Consider the following 11842-nt stretch of genomic DNA (forward strand, 5'->3'; position numbering starts at 1 on the left):
TGACCGGGTAGGAGGAGGAGAGGGAGTAGAAAGGAGGGATGCAGGTGGCTGGTCCCTGCATTTGCCTGCTTCCTTGCGTGGGTGTCCCACTGGCCGCCTCTGCTCACCAGTGTCATGGGATTCTCTCAGAAGATGAGAACAGCCCCTGCTTTTTTGCTAGAATGGCTGAGCTTTCATAGAAAGGAAGCTGGACCCAAGCAACAGCCGACCACTAAAGGTTGCCTGGAGCAGTGCAGATGTGGGAGGAAGAAGGGCCTTGGTGCACACTGGCTTCTCTTCCCGACTGCAGTGTGGCATTGTGCCAGCTACCTCCTCTTTCTGGGCCTCAGGAAAAACGGAGAGAAAGCAGCCCTGACGGTAGCTGTGAGGAGGGAAGGGGCTAATGTGACAGTCAACCACGCGCTATATTTTCCTGTTCTTCCTTAGGGCAAGAACTGCATGGCCAGACTCAGGCAAGGCCTAGGTGTGGGCTGGGCATTGCCTACACGTGAAGAGATCACTCCGCGTCCCTACTGCACCTGTCACAAAGCGCCTTCTGATGTGCCTGGCAAACCAAAATCGGTGAGCGCCAGCTTGCTTCCCTAGAAGACATTTCTAAATATTCATAACATGCTTGGTCAAATCAATCACCTTATTTTACATCCGCTCCAGGGAGAAATGAAGACATGGGCCTACGTTGTTCTGTAATTATTTTCTATGTAAATTTTGTTCTTTGTTACAGTTATACGTGTCTTAGGGGAAAGGACCATTTCACATGTGTCACCTCATGTGATTCTCACCGCAGCCCTGTGATTGCTCCTGTTTTATAAATAATGACATAGTTCCAGTTGATGGCCAAAGCCACAGCTAACGAGAGGCAGAGAGAGCTCAGGCTCCCAGGAGCTTCCACTCTCAGACCTTGCCTCCCGGGCTCTCCTGAGTCAAACCCCTGTGTAGCATTTGGCACAGCCAGAAGCAGCAAGCTAGGGTCACAACACAGAGAGGGGCTGTGTAATACTGGCTGCCTCTGTGCTAAGAAAATCACTATGTGTTTATTTTGGTGCAGACCCAATGTTCTTCCTTAGACTTAATACTACCCTTCATGTTAAAATAAACCCAAACAAAAACCTATGGCCTTGTTCTTCTTATTCGTACATAAGAATTTGTGCTTCTGGCTGGGGCAAGAGTGATAGAGGAGGGCACAGTACTTAAAAATTAGTTTCTCAAGATGTTCCCCCTTTGGAAAGCTACTCTTAGAAAAAAATGGGAAGCCAGGCGTGGTGGCACACTTCTGTAGTCCCAGCTACTTGGGAGGCTGAGGCAGGAGGATTGTTTGAGCCCAGGAGTTTGAGGCTGCAGTGAACTATGATGGCGCCACTGCACTCCAGCCCGGGTGACAGAGTGAGACCCTGTCTCAAAAAGAAAGAAAGAAGGAAAGAAAGAAAAGTGTGAGAGAGAGCCCAGGGTGATGAGAAAAAATCGTTCTCAGGCTGAGTCCATTAGAGCTGAGCTGGCTGTGCCAACAAAGCCTGTCAAGACACTCACCAGCTCCAGGCCACAGCTTCACTGCCTCCCTGAAAAACATGCCAACTGCCTAGAAGGAAAGGGCCAAGGTGTACCCATAATGTTAACACAAACTTATAAAATAATGGCGAATGTCACAGTGACATTTAAGAATTTTGTAAGGAAACCAGAACAGAAAAGATCTTAAAACAAACCACACAGGAAGCTTGTCACAAGTCTCAAGTTTTTTATTTTCAGAACAGAGTCTCGTTTTATTTTTAAAAAGAGAAGGAAAAAAGTGATAAATGCTAGTGAGGTGCCACTTCCCTCCTTCTCCCAGGCTCTAACCGCCAGCTAACTCTCTTTCACAAAACCCACGGATGCAGAATCAGGGCATGTTAAAATGGAACAGTCTTTAGAGAGGGTCTAGTCTTTTTGAAATAAGTAAGGATTTGGGGACTAACAGAGAGGAAGCCCCTGACTCGCTGAAATGTTAGGAGCAGGCGGTTCTCGAGATTCTGAGCCCAGGATCCTTTTCTGTGAACCATGCACATGCTGGCACTGGCCTCAGGAGAGACAGTGCCCTGCCTTGGCTGTCAGGTCCATGGGGAATTCTCAGGTTTGCCCCTTCACTAGAGATGCCCTAGAAAGCAAGGGCAAAGGAAGCTTTAGGGGTCATTGTGACTGGGGCAGGGGAAGTGAATGCAAGGACTCAAGAAAAACACAGCAGAGGAAGGGACTGACCCTCTGAGCACACAGTGGTTGACCCACATGTGTAAAACAGGGTGACTGGGGCTGAACTGGGGGCCTGGTGTCTGCCAGAATTGGCCAAGTTGCCATCAGCTTCTTGACATATCCAGGCAAGTGGCAGCTCATTGGAACTTATCACAGCCTCCCACCAAAAACCTAACAGTACAGAGATTTCACAGTCAGGGAGGCCCAGCAGGAGACAGCCATCCAAACAATAGAAGGGGGGCAGGTCAGGGGGCCAGCCAGCGGCTGGCCATGGCTCAGACACAGTGTCCTTTCACAGTCATTGAGATTAGGTAGCAGAGAAACAGAGCAAAGCTGGAGAGACGACATGGTAGCAGGGAGCAGCTGTTGGTACCCACCCAGGGCCCAGGCCCCAGAACCTTGAGTACAATCAAAGGGAGAGGAGAGGAGTCAGTGGGGGCAGGGGAAGAAGGCAGAAAAAAATACCAATTAAGTGTGAAATCCAGCCAGCTATTGGGCCACATAGGGTGAGGGACTGGAAGCACAGATAGTGCATGGCGTGTAAACATTTTCTCCCGCTGTTCCCTGCTCTGAGAGCATGAGGAAGCTCAAGAGAACTCTGGTCAAGCCTTCTGCCCCTCTTATGTCTGTCTACAAGGGTGTCTTCTGCCCCAAGCCCCCAAGCAGTTGGAAGAGGGGGCTTCAAGCAGGAGGCGGGGGCTTGGCCTGGGTGCTGAGTTAACGGCCAGTGACTTGGCACTTCTGGCCCTCCCTGTGCACTCTGCAGCTGTGCCAGGCCCTGCCCCACACCCAGTCCAGGCACCCAAGCCCTCTCTCCGGCCTTCTCTGCTGGGGCTTCACACACCCAGTGCAGAGTAGGGAATGTTCTGCAAGTGCAGCCTGGCTGGCTTCTCTCCCAGCCACCTTTACATGGAGCATCAGGACCAGGGCTTTCAAGAGCCACAAACTCAAAAGAATGTGAGAGTTGAAATTACCTTCAACCTTAGAGATCACTCATCTAACTTCTACTTTTTTAATGTGAGAAAACAGGCCCAGGAAATAAAAATGATACGTCACTCAAAGCCAATGAGTGACAGAATCAGAACTAGAATCCACATCTTCTGGTAACTCGTCTAGAGTTTATTACACTACATAAAACTTCCCAAACATAAGAAGGGAGAAGGGGAAACAAAAATTCTTCAAGTTTCACCCCCACCACATCCTGTTGAGGGTGGAGGGAAGTGAGTATTTCCTGGCCTCGTTAGCTGCTGTCCTCCTGCGCCCTTAAAATATGTAAAAATACTTATCCTGCCTCAAAGATTGCAAGAGTGACATTCCACACCAAGACTGTAAGTGCAGTCCCTGGATGTCTCTTGTCATCACCCTCAACGAGAGGAAGAGGGAAAGTTCCGCAGCCTGCTTTGGCCCTAGTGAAACTCTTAACCAGACCAGAGGTGGGAGGTCACTACCTCACTTTCTGATCTACACTTCCTAGAGGAAGGACAGATGAGGAATGGGGCTCCTACTCCCTTGGGCCCATGGGAGGCCCAACTTCACATCCATCTAGGAACCCCACCAAAGCTTACTCTAGGCCCAGATCCGACCCAGTTGGCACCAAACCACAGGAGGGATAAGAGTTCTAGGTGCAGAGGGAGGAACAGAGAGAGGCCAAGCCAATGGCTGATACTCCGCAGACCCTGTAATAACACTGGCACCAAACCCCAGCTGGAGCCAGTGGCCATGGCAAATGCAACTTCTGAGTATTTTGTCTTCATTTTTTTTGCAAGCAGCATCAGTGCATGATGCAACAAAAGTTGAAAGCACGGAGGTAGAAATGCTCACTCACCCAAGAAAGGGTGCAGTTTGGTCCTTAGAGAATGGATCCCCTCCTCTCCCTGAGCTGAGAAGAGAGGAGCAGTATTGAGGAAGATCCTGGGTGAGATTCTCCCTTCAAGGGGAGTAGCTGGGCAGCTCCCAGGGGCCCAGCTCTTCCCGGGAATTCATGGTCACAAATCCAGGCAGAAAAGAGGAGGGTGGTGATAAGGATGGTGTAGGGGGCAGGGCCTCCCCAGATCTCCTACCCATTGCAAAGGGCCACAGGGTGGACACAAGAAAACAACACTACACACACAGAGACATACGCTTTGTATCTATCACCTGGAAGAAATCCAATAGACACATCAGTGGAAAGTGGGTTCTGGGTCAATTTCAAGGCATGGCACAATGGCCACTAACCACAGCCTAAAAGAGGCTGGCACTTCTAAGCAAGGGAGAAGGTCCAAGGCCCAGCACCCCTCTCCTCCTAATGGATGGGAACTGGAGTGGAGGTGGGCAAAGCAAGAAGCAGAGGTACCAGCCCCTTGGAGGTCAGGATTGGGGTAGGATAGGAGAAGAGAGGAGATGGTAAGTGCACCTACCTCCCTCACCGTTAACTAACTGCTGGTCTCCCTCCAAGCGGTCCTCACCCCAGGGGTGGAGAAGGACACCCTGGCCCTTAGCCCTGAAAAGGGTTACCTCTTCCAAATAGACCCTGATCAAATCTAGGTGACAGAAGGTAGAAGACAAGGGGGTTGGGGACTCTCAACCCAAAACCAAGGACCCGTGCCCTTCACCCTCAATTCTGGGAGGCCACAGCCAGGGTGTTGACATAGCTATGAGCACACCCCTCGTTCTCCGAGATGCAGTGGCCCAGCTGGGAGCCTCCCTGAGGTGGTGGCGGAGGTGGCGGAGGGGCGGAGGGTGGAGCACCGTAGCCCCCTCTGACCCGACTCGGGGAGGCTCGACTGCCCCGGTCCCAGCAGCCCTCCAGGGCCTCCAGGCCGCGGCAGCCGAGGAAGAAGAGGTTCTTGAGCATGAAGATGGAGAGGGGCTGCTGGTAGCTGACCACCAGGAGGCAGCGCAGCGCCAGCAGGGGCACGTCCACCAGGCAGCCGCCCAGCAGGCGCAGAAGGCGGCTGCAGCTGCCAGGCCCGGAGGCCTGGCCCCAGGATGCAGCCGCTACGGCCGCAGCGTTGAGCTCGTAGAGCCAGAGCACCGGCGAGGCGAGGGTGAGGAAGTAGACGGCGATGAGCAGGTAGCGCAGGTGCGCGGGCAGCGGCACGCGGCCCTCCAGCATCAGCTCCACCAGCGTGAAGCTGTCGAGCAGGTCCAGGCACGTGCCCAGGAAGCATCCGGCCGCGCGGTGCCGCTGGGGCTGCAGCAGCAGGGGTCCTGCCGATCCCGGGGTCGCGCCCGCCTCGCTGATGGCCCGCACCAAGCTGTAGAGCAGGGGCACCGACAGCGCCATGGTGAGACGGAAGCCCGTGGTGCCGAAGGGCGCGCGCAGCTCGATGAGGTCTAGGATGGACGTGCCCAGGATCAGCACCACCTTGGGAGTGAAGGCGATGGAGTAGATAAGCCAGGCCAGGTAGGCGAAGGCGAACTCGCCCGCCGCCGCGGCCGCCCCCAGGCCGCCCCCCGCGCCGCCGGCGCCCCCGCGGGCTCCGCGTGCCTTGGCCCCAGCGGAAGCGGCCGAGGGGGCAGGCAGGTGCAGGGGCGGCGCGGCGTGGTGGTGGTGCAGGTGGTGGTTGTGCGCGCCGCTGGCCGCGCCGCCCCGACGGCCCCGGCTGTTCTTGGCGAAGAAGATGGCCCAGCCCACCACCACCACCAGGTCAGTGGCGATCCAGGAGCACCAGTACAGGTCGGTGACGGCGATGAGGTACAGGTCCAGCAGGCCGCCCTGTGCCAGCAGCAGCACCACGGACAGCGCCTGGTAGCCCCAGCGGCACCTGGGACTGGGGGCGCAGCCGCGGCGCCGACCCCTGCGGCCTGGGCGGTCTGGGCAGCCGCAGCAGCAGCAACACGGGCAGCAGGAGGCGCCGCTGCCGGTCCCGGTGCCGCCCGCGCCCCCCGCCGAGCGGCTCCCGGGGCCCCCGACGACCCCGACCGCGGCGCCCCCGCCGAAGTCCGCGGCTGTCATGCTGCAGGAGGAGGTGGGCGTGGAGGTGGAGGAGGAGGTGGCTGCTGAGGAGGAGAAGGCGACAGGCGCCGGGCCGGCCGGGGCGCCCACCTGAGCCGGCGGCCCCAGGAGCGCGGCGTTGGGCACCAGCGGCTTGCTGACGCTGAGGCTCTCGTCGTCGTCCTCGCGCTCGGCGCCCGTGCTGCTGCTCGGGGAGCCGCCGCCCCCGCCGCGTCTGCCGCCGCCTCCCCCGCGGCTGGTGCTGGTGCTGGTGCTGCTGTCGCCCGAGCCTCTCCGGCCGCGGAAGGAGCCCCCGCGGAGGAAGAGGGGCTGCAGCCGGGCGGCGGCCGGGGGCGGCGGGAAGGAACCGGACGCGGAGGAGACCGAGCGAGGGTGGCCGAGCGCCGGGCGCATTGTCCTCCGAGGGGCTCTGGGGCCGCCCAGCTGTTCCCTCCCCGCCAACCCCGGGCGGGCGAGGCGGGCTAGGCGGCCGAGGGGAGCCGGGGCCCGCCGCCTCCCCAGCAGTGGGGACTCGCACCTGGGCCGGGCGGCGGCGAGATCCGGACTGGAGCCACTGGACTGGGCGAGCCGGGCCGGGCGGCCGGGAGCGGGGGCAGGCGGGGAACAGAGCGGACCGCGGTGAAGACAGGCGAGGCGGGGGCGGGGCGGGGCGGGGCGGGGAGCGAATCCTGCCGGGAGGGAGGGAGGCTGGCGGCGGGGAAACCAGGACTGGATTCGAGGGGGAGAGGAGGCAGCGAGACCAGAGGAGGAGAAAGCGCGGCACGCTGGATCAACGGGAAGAGAAGGGGCGGGGGTGCAGTGCGTCACAGTCGGGTCGGGAGCCCTGTGGCCTGGAGGAAGCGGGAGGAGGCGCGGGCAGCCGCCAGGGCGAGGCGACCCGGTGCGGGGGGACTCCTATGGAGCGCGGACTCCTAAGGAAGTCGCTGGGAGCCCCACCGGCTGCGCCGCAGGGCGTTAGTACCTAGATGGCTTCGGTGCCCCCAAGCGATGGGCTCAAGCTACAGGGCGGGCTTTGCACCTGGCCTTCTCAGCTCTGAGGCAGGCAGTGGGCAGCTTCGCCTCCACCCTCCGTCCAGCGCCCTTCCCATGGGGCCATCCGCCTCTCTCTAAGGCAACTAAAAACCAGTGGAGGGGTCAGGTCATATTGGCAAAAAGGGCCAGGGCAGCAGCCCCAGACCTATAGTCCTAAATATCCATGTACCCAGCCCTGGGGTCACGAGCCATCTCAGGGACGACCCTATTCCAGCGGATGGAGAAGTTCCCTGAAAACACCTGCCTGGGAGGAGAGACTAGGGAACGGGATTGGGCAAGTGACATCCGCCCAGCTTTAAAAACTTCAAAGGTTTTTAAAGCAGAATGGGACATAATAGGAAGATGTGTCTAGCAGAGAGGAAAATAAAGGGGCATTTAGAGGTGTGGGCACCTGGATGAAAGCAAAGGCTCCAAAGGGATGATGGTGAGGGTTACAGCCCATCACAGTAGACAGAGACACCAAGGAAGGAATGCAGTCAGTGGCCCTGCGTAGACAGGCTCAGCAGAGAGCACACCAGCGCACCCCAGGACTCATCCAAGGCTGGGGCTGGATGTCGATGCAGCAACTCTGGAAGGCAGAAGGTAGAGTGCTGCCTTCAGGGGTTTAAGGGAGAAGGAAATGACTAGGGCAGTTGGGGCTCAAAAACAATCTGAGGTTCACCAATAATGGAGACATCCCATTCCCAGCCCCATGAAAACAAAGCAGAAAGCCTGCCTGCCCTGTTCGCCTCCACACCCTTCTGGGGCCTGTGGGCTCCCCGATTTCATGACCTTTGAAGCTGCTGCTGCGGGCTCATCTACCCTAGGCAACAGCTTGCAGCGTGATAATACCATGCAGTGTGAGGGAGCTGCATGCAGTGGAGCCGCAGGGGTTGGTCAGGCCTCGCACCTAAATCTGCCGCTTGAATAAGGGTCAGTTTCAGCCAAACCTGCCTTTTCCAGTTCCCTGGAGGTCAGTCTGCACAGCCAATCCCCGGTAAATATACAATTTAGAACCTGCACCATCTCCACCTCCCCCCCACACACCACCTTTGGAAAGCTGGCATGGTGGTGAGGGCAGGAGCTCTGGGGCCGCCATCCCAGCCAGCTGTGCCACTTAACACCTTTGTGGTCTTAGCCTGAATATTTCACCTCAGAATGTTGATCTGTAAAAAGGACCCCACCCCAGCCGGGCATAGTGGCTCATGCCTGTAATCCCAGCACTTTGGGAGGCCAAGGCGGGCGGATCACCTGAGGTCGGGAGTTTGAGACCAGCCTGACCAACATGGAGAAACCCCATCTCTACTAAAAATACAAAACTAGCCAGGCATGTTGGCGCATGCCTGTAATCCCAGCTACTCGGGAGGCTAAGGCAGGAGAATCGCTTGAACCCGGGAGGCAGAGGTTGCAGTGAGCCGAGATTGTGCCATTGCACTCCTGCCTGGGCAACAAGAATACAACTCCATCTCAAAAAAAAAAAAAAAGGACCTCACTCCTACCTTAAGGGATTGTTATGAGTATGAAGAGAGATCATGTGTGTAATCTCCCTTTGATGACAGAGCCAGTCCCTGGCTCAGAGTCCATGCTCAGTTAAAGGTCTCTGTGTTATCATCATTCCATTAGCCCATGCCTTAGCCTCCCAGGGAACATCAACTCATAGCAGGGGCCACCAACGGCTGTTTTCTGCCTGCACTCTTGAGTTCTGCTCCCCGATAGCGTTGCACTTTGGTAAGTGCCCAGGAGCAAAGCTGCCGTGGTTAGGAGCACTGGTTCTTGGAGCCGGTCTTCTCAGGCTCACAGTGTGAGACCTCCAGGGTGCCAGTTGGGGCCAGGGTCCACCCATATGGGGCAGGGTGGGAAGTGAACAGTCTAGCGGGTGCAGTCACCACTCAGGGTGAGCAACACAGCAGGCCTGGCAGCTACCGGGGCTAAGCCAGTCCAGGTCAAAGAGTGGTCTTATTGGGGGGCTGCCAATTGCTAATGGGGGTGATTATAGCAGTCTCCGAATCCCTCCAGGGGAACACCAGCCGGCAGCTCACGGGGAAGCTGGCCCAGGCCTCCTGCACAAGTAAGTAAAGTGGTGGAAGAAGGATCTCAGCTGGTGGGGCACGGTGGCTCATGCTTGTAATCCCAGCAATTTGGGAGGCAGAGGCGGGCAGATCACCTGAGGTCAGGAGTTTGAGACCAGCCTGGCCAACACAGTGAGACTCTGCCTCTACTAATAATACAAAAATTAGCCAGGGGTGGTGGCATGCACCTGTAATCCCAGCTACTCAGGAAGGCTAAGGCAGGAGAATCACTTGAACCCGGGAGGCGGAGCTTGCAGTGAGCCAAGATCGCGCCATTTCACTCCAGCCTGGGCAACAGAGTGAAACCGTGTCTCAAAAAAAAAAAAGGAAGCAGCTGATGAAGCAAGAGCTGGACTCCTGAGAGCCAGGGAAGAGCACCCTCCCACTCCCCAGCCCACACCCTACCCTCTCAAAACAAAACAAAACTAAACTAAAAGCAAAATATAAACCGGCCAGGAGCAGTGGCTCACGCCTGTAATCCCAGCACTTTGGGAGGCTGAGGCAGGTGGATCACCTGAGGTCAGGAGTTCGAGACCAGCCTGAACAATATGATGAAACCCCATCTCTACTAAAAATACAAAAATTAGCCGGGCCTGGTAGCATGCGCCTGTAATCCCAGCTACTTGGGAGGCTGAGACAGGAGAATCTCTTGAACCCGGGAGGCAGAGGTCACGGTGAGCTGAGATCACACCATTGCACTCTAGCCGGGACAACTCCTCCTTTTGAGAAGGAGTGAAACATATAACCAATTAAACACAATGAAGTATTATGAATATTATGACCAAATTCAGAGTCCAGAAGAGATACAAAATAGGAGTGGGGCAGCAAAGCCTTCACAGAGGACAAGACGAGAGAGCTGTTTTGAAGGCTGAGCAGGTGTTGGGTAGCAGATAGGAGGTAGAGCTGGATCAGAAGAGCATTCCAGGAGCAAGATGGACAAAGGGCCTAAGGCATAAAGTAGCAGGCCCCATACAGTTACAGATATTGGCTCCGATTGAATATGAAGTACAGGAGAGCATGCAATGAAAGGCACAGCTGAGGAAAACAGGTAGGGCTGAGTTACAGTGGGCCTCAGACTCTAAGCCAAACCTGGGCTGCATTCTAAGGCAGGAAGGGACTCTTGAAAGCAGAAGTATACCAAGCACAGATCTGCATGTTAGAAAAGTTGCTTTGTAATGCAGACGATGGATTCGAGGGAATGAAAAATGGATGTACGGAGACTATGTTCTGGTTCTGGCAATACTGTGAACTAAATCATATAAAAACTCCCCAGTTTACCAAAAAAACAACACTCAATGAAATACATTCTTTAAATGCACAGTTAATCTCAAAGAGTAAGGGAAACTCTTGGAACCATAAATGAGGAGGAAACCAGACAGGAAAGTGAAGTAAATGAGGCTGTGAGTGCCTTCAGATACACAGTCAGTCTCAGCCACGTTGTCTAATATGGTGGGGACTGGCCACATGCGGCTCTCTAACTTTAAATTTAGGCCAGGCATGGTGGCTCACGTCTGTAATCCCAGCACTTTGGGAGACCGAAGCAGGTGGATCACCTGAAGTCAGAAGTTCGAGAGCAGCCTGGTCAACATGGCAAAACCCCGTCTCTACTAAAAATTCAAAAATTAGCGGGGCTTGATGGCACGGGCCTGTAGTCCCAGGTACTCAGGAGGCTGAGATGGGAGAATCGTTTGAACCCGGGAGGCAGAGGTTGCAGTGAGCCAAGATGGTGCCACTGCACTTTAGCCTGTGTGATAGAGTGAGACTCCATCCCCTCAAAAAAAAGTTTCGAAAAAAAAGTGTCTTGCGTATTTCTTCTCCTTCTCTTAATTTATTCAGAAAGCAGTTGCATAAAACTGTAATTGTATTGTTGGGCCTTAACATATAGAAATGTAATAGGTTTGACAATAATAGCACAAAGAAGGTAGTTGAGAGCAAAGCTGTATTAAGGCAAGGAAATGACATAGGATGGTAACTCAAATCCACAGAAATAAATGAAGACAGCCAGAAATGGTAAAATACAGATACAGATAAATATTTTTTATATCTTACATATAGGCCAGGCATGGTAGCTCACGCCTATAATCCCAGAACTTTGGGAGGCCAAGGCATGCGGATTGCTCGAGCTCAGAAGTTTTAGACCAGCCTAGGCAACATGGAGAAACCCCATCTCTACAAAAAAATATTTTAAAAATTAGCCAGGCGTCAAAAATAAATAAATAAATGAATGAATAAATATAAATAAATAAATAATTAGCCGGGCGTGGTGGTGCATGCCTGTAGTTCCAGCTACTCGACTTGGGAGGCTGAGGCAAGAGAATTGCTTGAACCCAGGAAGTGGATGTTGCACTGAGCCAAGATCACGCCACTGCACTCCAGCCTGAGCAACAGAGTGAGACCCCATCTCAAAAAAAAAAAAAAAAGAATTAGCCAGGCGTGATGGCACATGCCTGTAGTTCCAGCTACTTAGGAGGCTGAGGTAGGAGGATCACTTGAGCACAGGAGACTGAGGCTACAGTGAGCCCCAGTCGTGCCACTGCACTCCAGCCTGAGTGACACAGCGAGACCCTGTCTCAAAAAAAAAGTTATATATGTATAATGTATAATAATA

At 54.9% G+C, this 11842-nt stretch overlaps 1 protein-coding gene across 2 annotated transcripts; it reads right to left on the reverse strand.

Moving 5' to 3' along the window:
* Positions 1-1709: 1709 nt before the first annotated feature.
* On the reverse strand, positions 1710-6780 carry TMEM121B (transmembrane protein 121B). Of its 2 annotated transcripts, XM_063622684.1 has the most exons (2): positions 6245-6780; positions 1710-5563 (listed from the first exon to the last, which is right to left on the reverse strand). In XM_063622684.1, exons 1-2 carry the CDS (start codon positions 6545-6547, stop codon positions 4811-4813), a joined length of 1056 nt encoding a protein of 351 aa, XP_063478754.1. In that variant the 5' UTR covers positions 6548-6780; the 3' UTR covers positions 1710-4810. The 2 variants fall into 2 exon arrangements, with proteins under 2 accessions (XP_063478754.1, XP_055108882.1); XM_055252907.2 differs by having other exon boundaries at positions 1710-6780.
* Positions 6781-11842: the final 5062 nt, after the last annotated feature.

Source organism: Symphalangus syndactylus, chromosome 18, assembly GCF_028878055.3.
Source record: "Symphalangus syndactylus isolate Jambi chromosome 18, NHGRI_mSymSyn1-v2.1_pri, whole genome shotgun sequence".
Taxonomy (NCBI): Eukaryota; Metazoa; Chordata; class Mammalia; order Primates; family Hylobatidae; genus Symphalangus; species Symphalangus syndactylus.

What these genes read in the sequence shown, in the direction of transcription:
- TMEM121B (XM_055252907.2), bottom strand. Translation starts at nt 6,547, where the DNA reads ATGCGCCCGGCGCTCGGCCACCCTCGCTCGGTCTCCTCCGCGTCCGGT.